The sequence below is a fragment of the Osmerus mordax genome, chromosome 6 (assembly GCF_038355195.1).
Source record: "Osmerus mordax isolate fOsmMor3 chromosome 6, fOsmMor3.pri, whole genome shotgun sequence".
NCBI lineage: Eukaryota > Metazoa > Chordata > Actinopteri > Osmeriformes > Osmeridae > Osmerus > Osmerus mordax.
In genome coordinates, this window is record NC_090055.1 from 19,062,129 (window position 1) to 19,080,248 (window position 18,120).

The 18,120-nt window shown below is 45.8% G+C and overlaps 1 protein-coding gene across 1 annotated transcript; it reads right to left on the reverse strand.

The window, feature by feature from the left end:
* Positions 1 to 1,314: 1,314 nt before the first annotated feature.
* sim1a (SIM bHLH transcription factor 1a) lies at positions 1,315 to 16,533 on the reverse strand. Its single transcript, XM_067238616.1, has 11 exons — positions 16,359 to 16,533; positions 12,341 to 12,423; positions 11,187 to 11,276; positions 10,958 to 11,066; positions 10,790 to 10,875; positions 10,252 to 10,451; positions 9,167 to 9,273; positions 8,233 to 8,380; positions 3,192 to 3,360; positions 2,600 to 3,005; positions 1,315 to 2,024 (listed from the first exon to the last, which is right to left on the reverse strand). Exons 1-11 carry the CDS (start codon positions 16,531 to 16,533, stop codon positions 1,315 to 1,317), a joined length of 2,283 nt encoding a protein of 760 aa, XP_067094717.1.
* Positions 16,534 to 18,120: the final 1,587 nt, after the last annotated feature.

The window sequence follows — 18,120 nt, forward strand, 5'->3', positions numbered from 1 at the left end:
TGTTTCTCATGAACATGATCTCTCTGTAGTATTGGCGTTTACATGTAAAACAACAGTAGTTCCATGGATGTTCCACGGCATGTTAGTGAGCTTCACTACTGAGATCCATCAGGTAGATACACACAAACACCTGCTCTGTTCAGACCACTTCCCTCATCTTCATCATCATCAACCTTACTATCATCAAAATCATCACCATCATCATCTTCATCAACCTAACTTTCATCAAAATCATCAACTGTCACAAATCTGAGAAGTAAAACAAACGTTTCTCAAACTGAAATATGAATTCATGCTTCCATTTCAAACTGAAATAGGAAGTCCGCTCTTCCATTTCAAACTGAAATATAAAGATGGCCTCCATCTCATGCTGTGTTCACCATTCCTAGCCCAGAGAGATGTGTTGTGCACGTGTGTTCCCGTGCACGTGTGTTCCCGTGCACGTGAAACCAAACCCCACGACCTCTAGAAGGGGGCGGAGCCACAGAACCTCAGTTCTAGAAGGGGGCGGAGCCACCAGAACCTCAGTTCCATCTTCCGGTTTCGTCTGCAGGGTCGTAGGCAAGCTGCCCTGGTCAGCTATCACAAATAAAAACAAGAAAACACCACAAGGATGAATTTGCATATTCGTTGGCGTCTCTTTGATGTGGGCATGATGTGGAGGTGTTGTCATGGTGATGTGGGCATGATGTGGAGGTTGTCATGGTGAAGCTTGGGTTCCTCCACCCTGTGGTTCTAGCAGATCATTATAACAGTGGATTCATTACCTGGAGCTTCTATCCAAAGTGACGTTTGGAGGTGGGGTTTGAACCTGCTGCCTCTTGATCCTGTCAAATGCTCTAACCACTGAGCGACACCCATCCCCTCACCTGTTTCTGTGGTATCACGGATGATCAATCACCTCACTGAAAAATACTGCACAGCCTGACCAGCAGAAACCCACCACACCTGGGTCAAAGCCTGTTTGAAAATGCTGACACATGCTTGGGTTAGCTTGTTTTGTTTCACCAGCAGCAATGAAATGAACAGATCGGTCAAATGGTTCTGTGACCCTAATCAAACGGCCCCTCACCAAACAGTTGTAAGTTGTAATCGATGCCGGTGAATGACCCAGGTCGCTTTACCACGAGGATGAGTGTCACTGACTCTCTGTTTCTCTGACAGTGCAACGGGCAACCAATCACGGTCCAGCTTCATAGAGGGAGGTGGGATGAGGGCGGGGCCAGGGGAGTAGAAAGCGGGGCCAGCAGTGAAATGCCACCCGCCGCTCCCCCTCCTCCCTCCCCCCCTCCTGCCAGGGAAGGCATGCGAGCGCTAGCTGCCGTTGGTGATGATGACGGAGGTGGCCTTGTGTCCGGGCGCCTGCTCCGCCTGCATGCGCAGGTGTGATGTCACGTCGTAGTGGGCGGAGCCGGGGGTGGCAGCGGTGGCGCAGTAACCGCGGAGACTCTCGGTGTCGTACAGGTGCTCCAGTGTGTAACCACTCAGGGAGTAGGTGTGCTTGTCCAGGTAGGGCCTTGGGTGGGGGTGGGGGTGGGAGGAGTAGAGGGCCGGGGCGGGGGTGGGGGAGGATGAGCAGGGCGCGGGGCGCCCCAGGGGGTGGTGCAGGGGCAAGGGGGGCTGGGGAAGGCAGTCTGCCCCGGGGCTGCTCAGCCTGGACAGGGGGGCGGGGCTGGGGGCGGGGCTGACCACCTGGCCCAGCCCCCTGCACGCGCCTCCCTGCAGCGCCCCCTGGGGGTAGTCGGAGGTGAAGCAGGACCCGGGTCGCTTGGGGAGGCCGTTGGCGGGGCCCAGGGGCGCGGGGGGGGCCAGGGGGGCGGGGGGGGCCAGGGGGGGCTTGCGGAGCAGCGAGCGCTTCTCCTCGTCCTTGATCATCCGCTGCGTGGCCTGGATCAGCGACTCCATCTTGCTCGGCTCCGGGGGGCTCGAGCGGAAGGGGTCGCCGCGGTAACGGTCGCCGGAGTCGCTGGCCGAGCCGCCGTCCGGTGAGCTGATGGCCCCGTCCTCGTCCCAGTGGCCCCGGCCTGCAGACCAACACGGGACCCCGTCACAACAACACGCTCCCCTCCCCGCGCCACACACAGCACGGACTACATGGCTCTTAGTCACGGCAATACAATTATGAAACCATAAAATGAATTGATTTGTGTTTCATGAGTGTAGAGGGAGAGGGAGTGTTTTGAGAGAGGGAGAGAGTGTTAAGGAGTGTTAAGTGGGCATAAGGGGAGAATGAGAGTGAGTGTAGATAAAGTGGATGTTATGTGAGCGTAAAGAGAGAACGGGTGTCATGAGCATGGAGGGAGAGCGAGTGATTCCTAGAGTGTAAAGAAAGCGAGTGTTTCTTGAGCGTAAACAGAGTGAGTGTTTCCTAGAGTGTAAAGAAAGCGAGTGTTTCTTGAGCGTAAACAGAGTGAGTGTTTCCTAGAGTGTAAAGAAAGCGAGTGTTTCTTGAGCGTAAACAGAGTGAGTGTTTCCTAGAGTGTAAAGAAAGCGAATGATTCTTGAGCGTAAACAGAGCGAGTGTTTCCTAGAGTGTAAAGAAAGCGAGTGTTTCTTGAGCGTAAACAGAGTGAGTGTTTCGAGAGTGCCGGAGCCTCACCAAGCAGGCTGTTGGCGGCGGCGACGCGCGTCGGCACGGCGCCTTCGTACCCTTCTCCAGTCTCCCCGGTCGGGCGCCCCGGCTGCAGGACGGAGCGGGCCGCACCCCACCACGCCTCGCGGCCTGGCTGCGGCGCTCCCAGGAAGTAGCGCCCCGCCTCGCAGCGCCCGTGCTCGCACGTCTGCGTGTGGGCGTGCGTGTGCAGCCGGCCGTCGCCGTGGTGATCGTCCGACAGAGGCAGGCTGTAGCAGAGGGGGCGTGGCTCGCAGAACTGTCGGTAGGCACAGGAGGTGTCGAGCCCCTCCCCCTGCTCCAGCAGCTGAGGGGAGGCGGAGTCTGTGAGGGGGCTCCCCCCCCAGGGGCTGCCCTGGTCGGACTCCGAACGCTCCCCCTGGAAGCTGACGTACTGGGGAGGGGGGGGAGGCCAGATGGAGGGTGGGAGGGAAAGAGGGAGGGTGATATAAAGAGGGAGACAGAGAGGGAAAGAGAAAGTCAGCAGGAGCGAGACGATGAGAGAGCAACAGAGAGATCGAAACATAAGAGATAGGGTAGGGGGAGAGGCTGGGCGGTGTGAGGGGCTCCGGGGCCTCACCTGTGGGTAGGGGGAGAGCCTGGCCTTGGTCTTGGTCCGGGGGCCCCGGGGCTTGGGGGGCTTGCGGCTCTCGGCCAGTCCGCAGGCCAGGCTGCTGCTGAAGGGGAAGGGAGGCTTGCCGGGGGTCACCTGGTCCAGGGACAGCTGGAGGCCCTTGTACTCTGTCTCCCTGCGCACACACACATGCACACATATACACACATGCACACACACATACACACACACACACACACACACACACAGGAACATGCACACACACACAGGGATATCAGAATCAGAATGGGTTTTATTCGCCATGAAAGTTTGCACAGACAAGGAATTTGCTTTGGCAGGAAGGTGCATACATTAAACATATAGGAATCTTACATTTAAATATGAGGCCTAACTATACCAAGGGTACATAACTAGCAGTACTAAATGGAATTAGAATTACTGTAAAGTAAACTAGAGAGGATACAATTTCTGGGGAAATTGTAGGGTGTGCTTGCTTGCGTCGGTTGCACAGGGGTCTGTATATTTTATATAAAAATGCATCGGGCCTACTTATTATTTATAAAGATTACATAGATTTAAAAGCATCTTTTTTTTGCTGCTCATTTACAACTCAAAATACGAGTGAAGTGTACAATGAAATATGATGTCTTCTCATTTCCCCTGCAAGAGGCAGCTGACAGGCTGAATCAAAACGAATACATTTGGCAGACCGGTGTAAAAATTGACCTAATCTCTATGACTTAAACGTCCTTTTAAGTTGTCCCTTCTCGTGATATTTTCAGGCATTTAGCCTACTCATATTGCATTCATTCATTAATAAAGAACCCCCTTTGAAGATTATTCTACGACTTTACCGGCAGAAGATAGAATCGCGATTCAAACAGTACCATCTGCTAACTGAAAATATGCCCCCAAAAACGTAAATAAGCTTGACATTTATTTAGTGGAAAATTGCTCATTCATAAAAAGCTCACTGGTAGCGATCATGGTCAGTAACAACGCAAAATGCGATATAGCCCTGTGTGGAGAAGCTGCCCCGGTAAATTGTACTACTACGGTACAGTACTAGACTACTGCTGTGTTTGTCTTGGTAGCGATTGCGTTGGTTGAATTGGATTTAACGTTCCGTTGTACGGTTTAGGCTGAAATTAATTATTTTCATGAACAGATTGACAACGTTTAGGCTGTGGCAATGAAGTTCAGGTTAGTAGTTAGATAGACTTTTGATTTAAGTAAGGGGAGTGCCGAACATTTTCTGTCGCCGTTTGACTTCCTAAACAGCTGTGTACTGTAGCTAGATGTAGATTTTAACGATTGAAAACAGATAACGCTACATCATAGACCACTGTAGTATGTGTTGCCCGGGCAACACAGGCTAATGTCATGATGCTAATACTTCAGTGAAATAGTAGACTACTGTTTCCGAAAGTAGATGTACTTCCTTAATAATATCAGCTTATATTGTACATTACACATCACAATTGTGTGTCATATCACAAAGTAAAATGAGTAAATAGTTATCACCCTGGCCTCTTTTCTTGTGGCGTTTCTGCAGCTGCCTTGCAGTAAAGCTATAGTTAGCCTAGCTATCCCCCAAGTTAACAGATGCTAAACGAATGTTCTGGCAAAGGTAGTCACGCGTGTTTTCGTGACGTTAGTGACGCAGTGACGTTAGTAACGTCAGTGACTGTGGCTAGCAAATTAGCCACCGTTAGCTTCACTTTTCGCCACAAAAACTTAACTTACGCTTAAACCATGCAACGGAACGTAAATTCCAATAGAAGCAACTCAATCGCTACCAAGACGAAACTTTTGACACCTACGTTGTCTATGTAGGCCAAATATTGACTGAGTTTTAGGGGGGCAAAAATAAATAAAAAAAATAATAATATATATGTGAGAGAACAAAGGTTGTGCTCTCGCCGAAGGCTTGAGCACACCCAAATATACAATAGAATATCAAATAAAATATAAGTTGCCGTGATTCACAATATAAAAATACAAACGCTCACACATAGGCACACAAACACACACAAGCACACAGGCACATTCACCCACACACACACAAGCACACGTACAGGCACATAGAAACACACACACAGGTTTCCATGGTGAACCCAAAGGTAGAAGATCAAGTCGTGTATTAAAGATGAAACCACCTGAGTACACTAAGACCTGACTACGGTCTGGCTCAACACAACGTCTGCTGGGCTGTTAGAACAGGAGGAGATGGGGAGAGGGGGGAGAGAGGAGGAGAGGGAGAGGCGGGAGAGGCGGGAGAGAGGAGAGAGAGGGAGGGGGACAGGGGGGAGAGGGGGGTGTCCCCCAGGGGGGAGAGGCAGGAGAGGCGGGAGAGGGAGGGGAGGAAGGGGAGAGAGATGCTATTGGTAAGTCTTGTTTCTCCAGCAGGATTGTAGCAAGGCCTTCAACAAACACAGTACCAAAGGGAGTCTGTCCGTTCAAATACACAGACAGATTAAAGGCTGTGTCTCTCTAAACCTGGCCAGCAGCAAGCCCCTGGTTCACAGGCCTGGGAAATGGGAATTGATTTCTCTGTAAAGTGCCGTATGGATTGTGTCTACCATGATGAATCCAGTTTGAGACAACAGAAAACTTGTACAGGTTTACTCTAGCCAAACACTAATCCATCCTCCACACACAGGCATTCACGCACGCACACGCACGCACACGCACGCACACAGACACACAAACAGAATTGTCTAAGAAAAGTCAAAGGTCATAGCAACATCCACAGATCACCAGGCCGGACAGCCGAGGGGTTATCAGTTCTGGCGAACACACACACACTCACATACGTACACACACACAACCCCCCTACCCCAGCCCACCAACCCCTGTCTCCACAGGCAGTTCACACAGAGATAGGGGGCACACCTGTGTTTATCAGCATGGCCTTAATCTCAGCTACTGTGTGAGAAACAACTAGCTATCTTGATAGCAGCAGATACCCACTAGAGAGACCCATCAGAGAGACCCACTAGAGAGACCCACCAGAGAGAATGACCAGAGACACACCAGAGAGGAGAGAGACCCCAAAATCTCCTCAGCCTACTAGCTCAGCGTCAGTCACTTCCTCAAGGCTGTGGGACGCCATGGCAACACTCAGACAGTCGTCAGTACCAGTCACTTCCTCAAGGCTGTGGGACGCCACGGCAACGCTCAGACAGTCGTCAGTACCAGTCACTTCCTCAAGGCTGTGGGACGCCACGGCAACACTCAGACAGTCGTCAGTACCAGCCACTTACACGCACGCTCACACAATAAAACATGGCAGCGCCGCTTTAACAGTGGAAACAGACATAATCTCCATTCACACGCTCTCCAAGCTGCCAACCATAAACGCTCATCATCTTTACAGCCTATCAATTAAAAGCCCATAAACACGGAGCTGCTGTGGATCAGGGGAGGGAACGATGTGAGAGGGTGTGTGGAGACACAGCCTGCTCTGAGCTCTGAGCACACTGCCTCCTCTGCTTCATGGACCGTTTTATGGGCTGCATCAGACTGCACTACTTACGCTTTCTCGTCGGACACGCAGGGAAACACAACATAACTGGAACAAGGCTTCAAAAGAGCTATATAACTCTAACCCATAGGACACTGGGAACATAGGGATGCATGGCTGGTATACAGGAGTCAGATATGCAGGCAGAGGGCGGAGCTAGCAGGCTTCAGACATGATTACAGGTCACCACATCTGTGTCTTCACACACGCTGATGAAGCGCAAAGAGATGGAAGGTTCTAGAAGAACCTTTGTCAGGAAGGTTCTAGAATGAGCTCTGTCAGGGTCCCAGAAGAACCCATGTCAGGGAGGTTCTAGAATGAGCTCTGTCAAGGTTCTAGAATGAGCTCTGTCAGGCTTCTAGAATGAGCTTTATCATGGTTCTAGAATGAGCTCTGTCCGGGTTCTAGAATGAGCTCTGTCAGGGTTCTAAAAGATATGCCAGGGTTCTAGAATGAGCTCTGTCATGAAGGTTCTATAAGTACGTCAGCAGAGTTGCAGCCCAGATGGTGAATGCTCCTCTGAGGACTGGAGCCTTAAGGTAATCTGCAGACAGACAGATGGATAACCGGCTGACGTTTCTACACACACTCACACACACACACTGCCAGGAGATCCTAGCCTCATTGTGGGTTAACAGCCAAGTCCCACACGGGAATAAAGTGTGCCAAACTGACGGCAAGAACCTCAACACGCTGACTCACACTCATCACATTGGAGGCACATTCTCACACACACACACACACACACACCCTGGGTGAATTGACTCAGTATTAAAACAGAGCTCAGAAAGAGAAGGTAAAGCTTTTGAAAAACTGTTCAAGCCGAACTAACAAGCTTAATACTGTTACTGTAAAAATACAAATACAATAGTATGTTCCTCAATCACTCATATTCAGCATGTCCCTCCACAAAACCTGTCAAACATCTAATTCAACAACCCTGTCTCAAGCCTATCCTTCATTAAGGTCCAGGTAATTGCTTCTACGGCGATGGTTTGCATACTGCTAATCCGTGATGACAGATTTCCAAGGTGGATTACAGCCCAGCTGAATCGAGAGCTGCATTTTCTTGCCCTTCTCATCTGCCAACGCTGACTCAGCCAGACCAAACCAATCAACCCGAAACATTGATCTGCCCCTTCGCACAGAAACACCATCAAACACCAGACATACAGAACTGTGCATATTTCTTTTCATTATAGAATAAGTGAAGATGATTAACTGCGGAAGTTCTCCGTGGACACAGCCTGGCTGACAGACTAGAGTCACAGTAGGGGGGGGGGGGGGGGGGGGGGGCATCTATGCAGCCTGCACATTATTTACTGCTGTTAAACTGAGATGGAAGTCTATGTCTGTCTGTCTATCACCACACCCCGGGGCACAGCTATACACAGAGGAGGAAGAGGAGGAAGAGGAGAGGAGGAAGAGGAGAGGGGGATGACAGAGGGGAAGGTGACGGAGAGGGGGATGAGAGAGAGAGGGATGACAGAGAGAGGGATGAGAGCGTGGCCTGTCACTCACGTCAGGACGTAGTTGACGCTGACTATGCAGTGCGGTCTGGATGAGCGGCTGTTGTGGACGATGGTGGCATAGCTCTGCACCCAAACCCACCCTCCGTGCTTAGCCAGGAACCTGTAGTACTTAGTGGTCACCTGACCCTTAACCAGCACTGCAGGGAGAGAGGGGGTGAGAGAGGACGAGTGGGGGAGTGAGGGAGGGACACGGGGGATGAGAGAAAGAGGGAGAGCGGGAGAGAGAGGGGGATGGGGAAGAGAAGGAGGAGGGGAAAAAGGGGGAGGGAAACGGGGGGAGAGAGAGAGAGGGAGGGGGAGAGAAGAGAGAGGGAGGGGGAGAGAAGAGAGAGAGAGAGGGAGGGGGGAGAGAAGAGAGAGGGACGGGGGAGAAGGGGGAGGGGGAAGAGAGGGAGGGAGAGGCATGGGAGGGATGAAGGGAGAGAGAAAGAGAGAGGGAGGGAGAGGGGAGGACAAGAAAGTAAGACTATTAATGTGCTTAATGATATCACTTTGCTGTTCACTCTAAACTTCATAATTGATGCATTAATTTGTTTTATTTCAGTCACATGGGAATCTAATCTGAACAACATGCTCTTCTGATTACAAGAACATCAATTTAATATGACCAAAGACTTTAATCAATCTTTAAATTACCATTAAATCATTGCTTGCAAAACAGAGAACTTATTTATAATATAATTATAACAGAAGACAACATGGTTCATGTCAGTAAAAAAACAATCTGATCTTGCTGTTAAACATGTAGACAGATGGGAAGGAGGGATGAGAAATGGATAGATGGATGGATGGATGGAGGAGGGTGTCAGAGAGTTAGAACTACTCACACAGGTGGTGTGCAGGATGGAGGGTGTCAGAGAGTTAGAACTACTCACACAGGTGGTGTGCAGGATGGAGGGTGTCAGAGAGTTAGAACTACTCACAGAGGTGGTGTGCATATCGGAGCTGGAAGGAGTCACAGCTGTGGACGTGGTGATAGAGCGTCTTCTCAATCAGGTCCTGGGGCTCATAGCCTGTCAGTTCTGACACCCTGAGACACACACACATTACAAACACACACACATGATCAACACACACATACATCAGTAGTCATGAATCATTCATCTATGCACATAAGCAAACACACATACAATATACATACAACACACTCGCATGAGTATCAAATGACAGGCTTTTCCATTCCTATGTTCTTATTCCTCCTTCTGTTCCCATGTTCCTGCTCTTGTGTTCCTGTGTTCCCATGTTCCTGTGTCCCTGTGTTCCTATGTTTCTATGTTCCTATGTTCCTGTGTTCCTGTGTTTCTTAGGAACGGTTCGCTTGACCCGATGTTAGTTTCCTCAAGGATCACAATGACTCTTGCTTAGAGACTTGTTGCTCTTGTGGTTAGTAGTAACTGACTTAAATTTTTGTACTCGCTGTGATATATTGTTTTTATTATTGTTGCTTGCTTTTTCCACAGGTACACTTGCACTTATAGCGGTTCATGTTGTTTAATTGTAACTTGTTTAACTACATGCTCTTATGGTTCTTCCCTTTGGCACTTATTTTGGTTGGTCACAATGTGTGCTTCATGTTTTTGCTACTCGCAATGTTTTGTGGCTATCTTGTTGTTATGATCAGTGACCTATGCACTTTGTAAAGCTCTCTCTTGGAAGTCGCTTTGGATAAAAGCGTCTGCTAAATGAATAAATGTAAATGTTTCTATGTCCCTGTGTCCCTGTGTCCCTGTGTTTCTATGTTCCTGTTTTCCTGTGTCCCTGTGTCCCTATGTTCCTGTGTTCCTGTGTTCCTGTGTTTCTATGTTCCTATGTTCCTGTGTTCCTGTGTTCCTGTGTTTCTATGTTCCTATGTTCCCATGTTCCTGTGTTCCTGTGTTCCTGTGTTTCTATGTTCCTATGTTCCCATGTTCCTATGTTCCTGTGTTCCTGTGTTTCTATGTTCCTATGTTCCCATGTTCCTGTGTTCCTGTGTTCTTGTGTTTCTATGTTCCTATGTTCCTGTGTGTACCTGGAGTCCAGGAAGATTAGCTTCATATCCAGGCTGGCTCTGAACATGAACATGTTGCTGTGCAGCTTGATCTCGGTGACGGCGCTGGGGGGGAGGGAGTGGCCCACCGCCACCAGGCCCACGTTCTGGTAGCAGCCGTCGAACAGAGACATGTCCAGGCTGTACTGCCGGATCTTCAGGTAGCCGCTGCAGTGAATCACCTGGAGCAGGAGCACAACACAAGCACAACATCCTCACAAACACACCGGGGGACTTTACAAATACTTATTAATTCTGTGCAGGATTGAATTTCAAACGGTTCTTGAAGTTCAATAAAAAAATAATCTAATTTCTAATTTTTGATTGATGATTAATTAGCCTTTAACTTTCATAATTATTCTTATCATTAATTGGTGTTATTAGTGTCAAAACAATAGCAAGTGAGTGCAAATAAACACCTGTTCATGTAACACCATGGCAAATTATTCATTTTGTATTCATACATTTTTCTTTAAAAACACCGTCAGTCCCACGTGCCTGTGGCACAACGAGGGCCTACCTTGTATCCTCCACAGGTAAGCCCGGCGTTCCTCTTCGCGAGGACGCATTTCATGCGCAAGAAAAACGAGCGTTCCATTTCGTACTCTGCAGCGGGAGAGAGAAAAGCAATTAACCAAGTGTTTCGATATAATCAAAGACCCCTAACTCGATGGGTATGAGAGATTACCTTGAACACAGTGCGAATGGTAGGGCTGGTGAGCAGTGAGAACGGCCGTCATTTCGTCATGGTCAGCTGGGTGTATGTATTCAAATATGCTGTTTCCCGTCAACTCTACCTGTTAAAAACGATGTTCTTTTTCAATTCAGAATACAACTCACATTGGTAACTATACACTTTGGAAATATAAAGCGATAATTCGAAAGCAATTCCATTATAAAAAATTGCATAGTCCTACCTGTGACAAGCCTAAATGGACTGACGCAGTTTCAGATATGTACATTATTTTGCCATCAGGAGCGACGACAAAGATGAAACCGTCCAGCGTCTAAAAACACAATCAAATCACACGAGACAATAGATAAATACATAATACAGAAGAATAATTTAGCCAAATGATATAATAAACATCTGAAGACAGCATATATCTCTCAAACCGCCACAACAAAGAAGACAAAACGAATGAATTCCTGAAAAAATTCTGCTGGAACCCATACATCCTATCAAAATGCGTGCACACGTAATGTCGTCCACCCTGCAACAGTTAAATGTGTTGAAATCAACCCAATAGGCTACTTGTAGCCTACACAACAACACGGCAATTGCGTTCCATCAGGCTTTCAGTCTAATATAGGCCTCTGGATAGACTAACCAAAGCGATGGACAATATCGATTCATTTGTAAGCGAATATCATTTAGGCTACAATAGACCATGTACGCGTACGAAATTAACTAAAATATACTAATAAACTTAATAATAATAACAACAGTGTCGATAATAATTAGCCTATGATAATATTTCCTGCCTCATGAGCCAATAATGAAAAGGCATTTTCTCAAACGCCTGAAATACAGAATCCTGTCTTGACCTATCTGTGCCATTAAAGTATCATTATTCGTTACTTCACGATGCCTCGAGGCCTTCCCCCACTGGCAGAGCTGCATTTACTGTTGTTATAACAGTGTTGGTGCCCTCGTAAGAGGAGGATCGTGGAGGAGGAGAGAGAGGCGCTGCGCGTGACTATGAATGCGTTGAACTTATTTCCAGACTAAACCCACAAGAATGAGAGCAGCGCGCGGGGAGACGGCAGCGGGGAGAAAACCAACCTTCCGTTAACATATGCAGAGCGGAACGACTGGGCGACGGTGGTTTTAATAAAAACATCAACAAACAACAAAAAATAATAGCTCGACAACCATCATAACAATATGCTAAATAATAGTAATTTGGCTATTGTCGTTCTCGTTCATCATTAGGCTATTGTCATAAAATAATTTGATTAGCCTAGGCTATATTAATGTATTTTACGTCTTGATGTGCGCACAAAATGTGTTTTGTAGGCCTATATTTTTTTTAAATGTTGGTGTAATTTAAAATAATTTGAATTGCACCTGTAAAAGATGAGATCCAAGCTCGCGCCCCACGTTGTCCAGGGAGCTGGTCCGGCTCACGTGACCCCAAGACTCTCCTAGACCTAGAAACAAATTCAAATACAAAAATTAGTCTGTAAGATTATACACAGCGCTTTTAGGCTAATATGATCGGATATGAACGAAAGACAAATAACAAATGCAAACAAATTTAAAAAAAAAATATGACACTAATTCAAGGTATTATTGATAGGCCTACTCTTAACTGCAATAATTAAAACTATAATATTATATTGTTAGATACAACTAGATAATTATAGAATAGAAAAATAACATGTTTGAATACGTTTTATAGAAAATGTTGCTATAGATTGAGACTTTGGTTTAAATATGTAGGCCTACACATTCTTAAAGTAAAGTAAACTAACAAGCGCGTAGGCCTATTTAGGCTACACAATCTAACCGAACCTTCAAAACAAAATTTTATTATGAAGTGGAATAAATGTTTCAATTTGAAACGAAATACATTTTTGCAGGGAAGTGAGTGGACTAAATAGATTTTATAGACTGTGAAAATGTAAATCTTTACCGCACCCGAAGGAACCAACAAAACTCGATAAAGCAAACAGGAGTTGCTGTACCCGGTAAGCCCAATTGAAATGCAAATCGTACGGAAACAAACACGCCGCGTGCAAAGACACCCTCCCACCCCACCCCCTCCACACACCGATTTCATTCATATCAACCAATGCACTTCACGTTTACACCATAGACACAAACAAATTAGTCCAGAAAATCACTTGAGTACGGCTACAGACGAGCGCGCGGGAGTATCTAATCAGAAAATATAATAAATAAATAAAAACATATTATTCACTAGCTTGGTTATTAGCCCCAATAAATCTACCCGGTATTCAAACATTGATTATATGTCATCCGGCGTCCTGATTATGGATATCATTGATGGCCTATCATTTTGTTTTGAGCTCATCTTTCGTGGAATTTTAGTCAGCCAGTCAGGACTACAGGCTATCCTACAGAAGCCACGTGCCATGCACCGTATACGAATCATTTAAGGTTGTGTCCTAAAGTGATGCCAGTGAGAATTATAATTAGCCCGAGGACCAAGCGGCTGTTTCTAGAACCTCATCCTGGCTGTGAGAGTTCGGACCCTCAAGCGGGCCTGTAATCTGTGTGGGAGCTCAAACTAAAGGCCTTTAGGTGTTCGCTCTTGACCTACCGCACGGAATTAATCTATTCTACATCAATAACACGCTTAATATAATCACAAAATTGAGGCAGAGTGTAGAAGAGGTATTATTCCACAATGGGATCAGACACTTCCCACGACTTGAAGTGTTCTAAACTGAACAAAGTAGGGCCTTGTGAACAAAAGAGCGAGGTGTTGGCCAGGATTCGAGATTGAACTGTCGAGCAGTGCTTTTAAGGACCTTTCTATTGTTAACCACGAAAGCTGCTTTAGAAATCGCTCCGCTGTTTTTTCAAGGTAATAATCTAGTTAGTTTGTTCATGTGAGCATTGTGCGCCTCGACAAGTTTGGATACTGTGCACACATGCACCCGACATTCTGTGACTTGTCATAGGCTAGCCTACTGCAAAGGGTAGAGCTGTAGCCTATAAATAACGAATAATGGACTTGGCCAAATTAAAACCAGTATATGGTTGATCCAAGACCACGTTGTTGTGTTTAATGCAATGGGTGGGGTACAATTGCCCAGTTGTTTGGGCTCTTCGCAAGTCAAACTGTTGTAAGGCGACCAGCAACATCTTTCTGAATCGTCCTGTAATTCAAGTCGGTTGAAAAGCACGTAGGGTGGCAAAGGTTATCCCAGTGACCGCTCAGCCGTAAATAATATTGACCGTAAAGAACTCTCACCCTCCGCATGTGCATATAAACTTTTACTGTCGAATATTTGGAACATTTTCCTTGCTATAAACGCTGTCAATTTAAACGCGCGTGTTTGATATAGTGTTTCGAGGCGTTTGCATGACCATACCCTTGCTTCGTATGGACTGCAGCGGGTCTAAACTGCAGTGACGAGAATAACACATGGTTTACAATATAGATAGCGAACTTCACCACTGACGGACTCCGCCTTCCTTAACCGCCACAAAAAAATAACCTCTTTCCTTGGACATCCACACGCCTTTTGTTGCATATAGGCCTGTATAATCTTCAACTGCCTATCTTCACGTGGCGGAGGAATCAGAATGTCGCTCTTCTCACTTTAATTCACAATTAAATTAACTGAGAAAGCGGTGCTGGTAAATTGACCAGATGTATGGTGGATACACCTTTGGGTTGTGGAAGATTGATTCCACCTGCAGATTCAGGCTGAAAGAAACAGGCCTAACTCGAAGTAGCCTATTACCAAATATTGATGAAACACTGGCTAAACGTCCAGATGTGGGTGTCCAAAGAAGGAAGTTAGTCAGATGCATATTATTATCCTTTCAAAAATTATTTACAGTGATATTTGGTGAATTAAAAGTCTGTAATCATTTTAGTTTCTCCCCCCCCCCCCCCACACACACACATCGTTGTCTGTGGGCTACTATCAAGACTGCAGTTAAGACAAATAACATCAACTTCTCTATTCCAGTAGTGCCGTGCCTACTAGCAAATCGATAAGAACAACAGTCGATAGCCTAAGTCTATATGATATGCTTATCTCTGGAATCTCCAACACGAATGCAGCGAATTTCTGCTTCGTCACCCGCCACCCAAGCCGACATGCAAGGCAGGATATAAAGCATCTCTTAAAATCCATATATTTTCTTTAATTTTATCGGCTCCTTTTTCCCATAATTTCACGAAATTCTCTTATTTCGTTCTTCCAAGCCCATTATCACTGGGACCCCATATGTTGATAGAGGATCAGACGGCTCGTGCGGGCAATGCTAATTGCCGCGGCTTTGTAGCAGTCACGCAGAAAGGAGGCCCGGGAGAAGGTGGTAAATGACAGCTAATCGTCTTTCAGGGGCATCATGGTTGCCTGCCTTTGAAAGGGGGACTACATGAATGAATGTAGAAAAACACACAGGGTGTATTTCAAGACAAAGGGGGGGGGGGGGGGGGGGGGTCGGTGCATCGGTCAGATATCCACTTATGCACGAGCACACACTCTTCTCAAGATCATTATGCGCGAAGGTAGCGTTTTGTCGGTCCACTTCCAGATGGTTACGACGAAGATAATACTTTTTTAAATCATTGCAGATATAAACATTGAGATCAGTTTTAGGCCATATACTTGCACGTGAAGATTGAGCAGGACAGCGCGTGTAAAACCATATTCCTACGTATTGCGCAAGACTATTCAAATGTTTGCGCATAACCATGTGTAAAAACAACAGCTATACAAATGATTACATCTCTTTTAAAAATACACGACACAAATGAATTGATCACCGTGTCACGAACGGAGATGTCAATTTAGCCTAATTTATCCTGTAGGCCTACCTATCTCACTGCTGCCACAAATACTGTTGTAGTCTGTGTTTTCCCCAGAGTGGCGTTAATGAGCGTACATGAGCGAATCACAGGTGTTTCTTGAGATGAGAGCAATTAAAAAACTATCAACACCCAATCCATACTCATAATGCGACATGCGCAATGATAGATGTAGAAAATAAACTAATTGACAATAACTGACCCCCCCCCCCCCCTAATAAACACTAGACGTATAGGCCTTGGAATCTCTATCAAAAGAGTTAACAACAAATGTTGAAGTTGTGCAAAAATAATAACACGATGATAAAATGAACATAAACACTGATAAATTAACAACTATAATACTTATTGAAAAACACAGGCTATAGCCTAATACAAAAAGTTAATATCAACAACAGGGATAATAGTAGAAATACTACCTTTAACAAATAACAAAAAAAAAAATCTTCGTAATTCCACTTAGGATATTAGTAATAGTAGCCTAATAATGAGATAATAATAATAATAATAATAATAATAATAACAACAACGTAGATTAAATGTTGTCCTGGTTATTTCAAATCTTACCTTCAGGAAAAACAATTCTCATTTTCAAGTAGCTTGTTGTGAGTCTAATAATTGAAGCTTTATCAAGCTGAGAAGTGATAGCTGAGGGCAAAGGCAACAATTTAGCTAGCTCATAGAATTCACTATTTTCCTTTTCTCTTCGAGTCCGAGCGGCATTCTTCGATTTTTCTTTCATTGTGAAAGGTCTTCGTTTTCCGAGTTGGCCTTTCGAGTGAAATTAGCCACCACCAAAAGTCTGGAGAAAAGTGTTTAATAGTCTATATCATTTCGTGCCCATCCTATCCAACGTGTTGAAACTGTAATATTCTCGAACGGCGTCTGGTTTACGTCTGAAAAGGAGCGCGAGTGTCTGTAGGCCTTCCACACTATTTCCAGAAACCGCAAATCCCCATGTTATTTCCAGGCAACGCGAAGTAGTCGAAAACGGCGAGACACAATATCCAGGATTATGGGGGGACAGACAGTGAGTTCGGATCAGCCATTGTTCCAGTTCACTGTACATGTCATACAGCCAGGGCCTTCATCTCAGCTCTTATAGCGGAGGTTGTTATCTCTCACACCGCTGCAGACACCGCCATGGTACCTATGGAATAAATTAATCAACCAGCACATGGCAAATAAACATATTGATAAACTACATTTATGTAACGTAACGGCACAAAATGCAATAAAAACTGTTTCTTCCATTTCAGATTTAAAATATAGGATATTTTAGGCTTCTCAAAACATTCTGAAACGTGCCGCTCAAGCACAGGCCATGTTCTGTAAAAAAAAAAACGTATTTATAGCATGCAAAAACATTGTTCCAAGACGTATGTGTAAACACGTACGGTTGTTAATTTACCTCGATGTGCATACAGATACAAGCCCCTATAAGTTCAGTTTTTTTCCTCAGTCTGCAAAAACGATAGGCTCCCTTTCCAACGGTATGCCGGCCTACTTTTTACGATAATTCTTCTTTCTGGAAGTGTTTTTTTTTCTCTCACAAGACAGCTCAAAGCGTAACTTCCATCATATCAGTTTTGCAGAACACGAGTGCAACAAAATAGTTTGCAAAGACTCCTATTATCAACTCCGATCTCCGTCTTTCTCCTGTGGATAGAACGGCCCACCCCTGCGTTCTCCCTGCCATCATTCCTCTCATTGGGCAATAGTAGACCAGGCCCTCTCCCTATTGGGTTAGGGTTTGCGTGGCGGAACACGGAGGCTCGCTCGTAGCCTACGATTTCTCACCTCCGACCAAGAACACAGAACGGTGAGAGTCAACGGCTTAATTAATGTCACACTGGTCACATTTAGCGGATTTTTTTTACAAAGGTTGCGCTTGCTATGTCATGGTTATGACACTGCCCCCGGAGGAAACGGTGAGCAAAATTCATGTTTTTGTCAATCCAGGATACAATTTTAGTGTACAGGCCTCTAAAGAGAAGAATGATCTGACACTTCCATTAACTAAAACAACTGAACACGCCCTACACTGTCGAGGCCTACTTAATCTGTGATTCCATCAAAAGAAATCGACAATGAACATCCACATAACGAAGAATGTTGAGAACAACAATATTCTTAGAAAAGACTGGAGACGACATACAACAGGGATAACGTCAAATGGATCGTAGCCAGCCGAAATAAAGACCGGTGACGAACATGAAAAAATTAAAAAAATACCAGTCTCCTATAAGTCTTTATACCTATAGATATGGCCTTTCATAATATTGGATTCTCACTAGGCTATGTGCAATGCGGCTCAATTTCTCTTGCG

Coding starts and splice junctions, on each gene's coding strand:
- sim1a (XM_067238616.1), bottom strand. CDS start 16,533: ATGAAAGAAAAATCGAAGAATGCCGCTCGGACTCGAAGAGAAAAGGAA. Junction 10,452..10,789: donor TTACCTGTGGAGGATACAAG/GTAGGCCCTCGT, acceptor CTCCTGCTCCAG/GTGATTCACTGCAGCGGCTA. Junction 2,025..2,599: donor CGCCGCCAACAGCCTGCTTG/GTGAGGCTCCGG, acceptor GTTGGTCTGCAG/GCCGGGGCCACTGGGACGAG.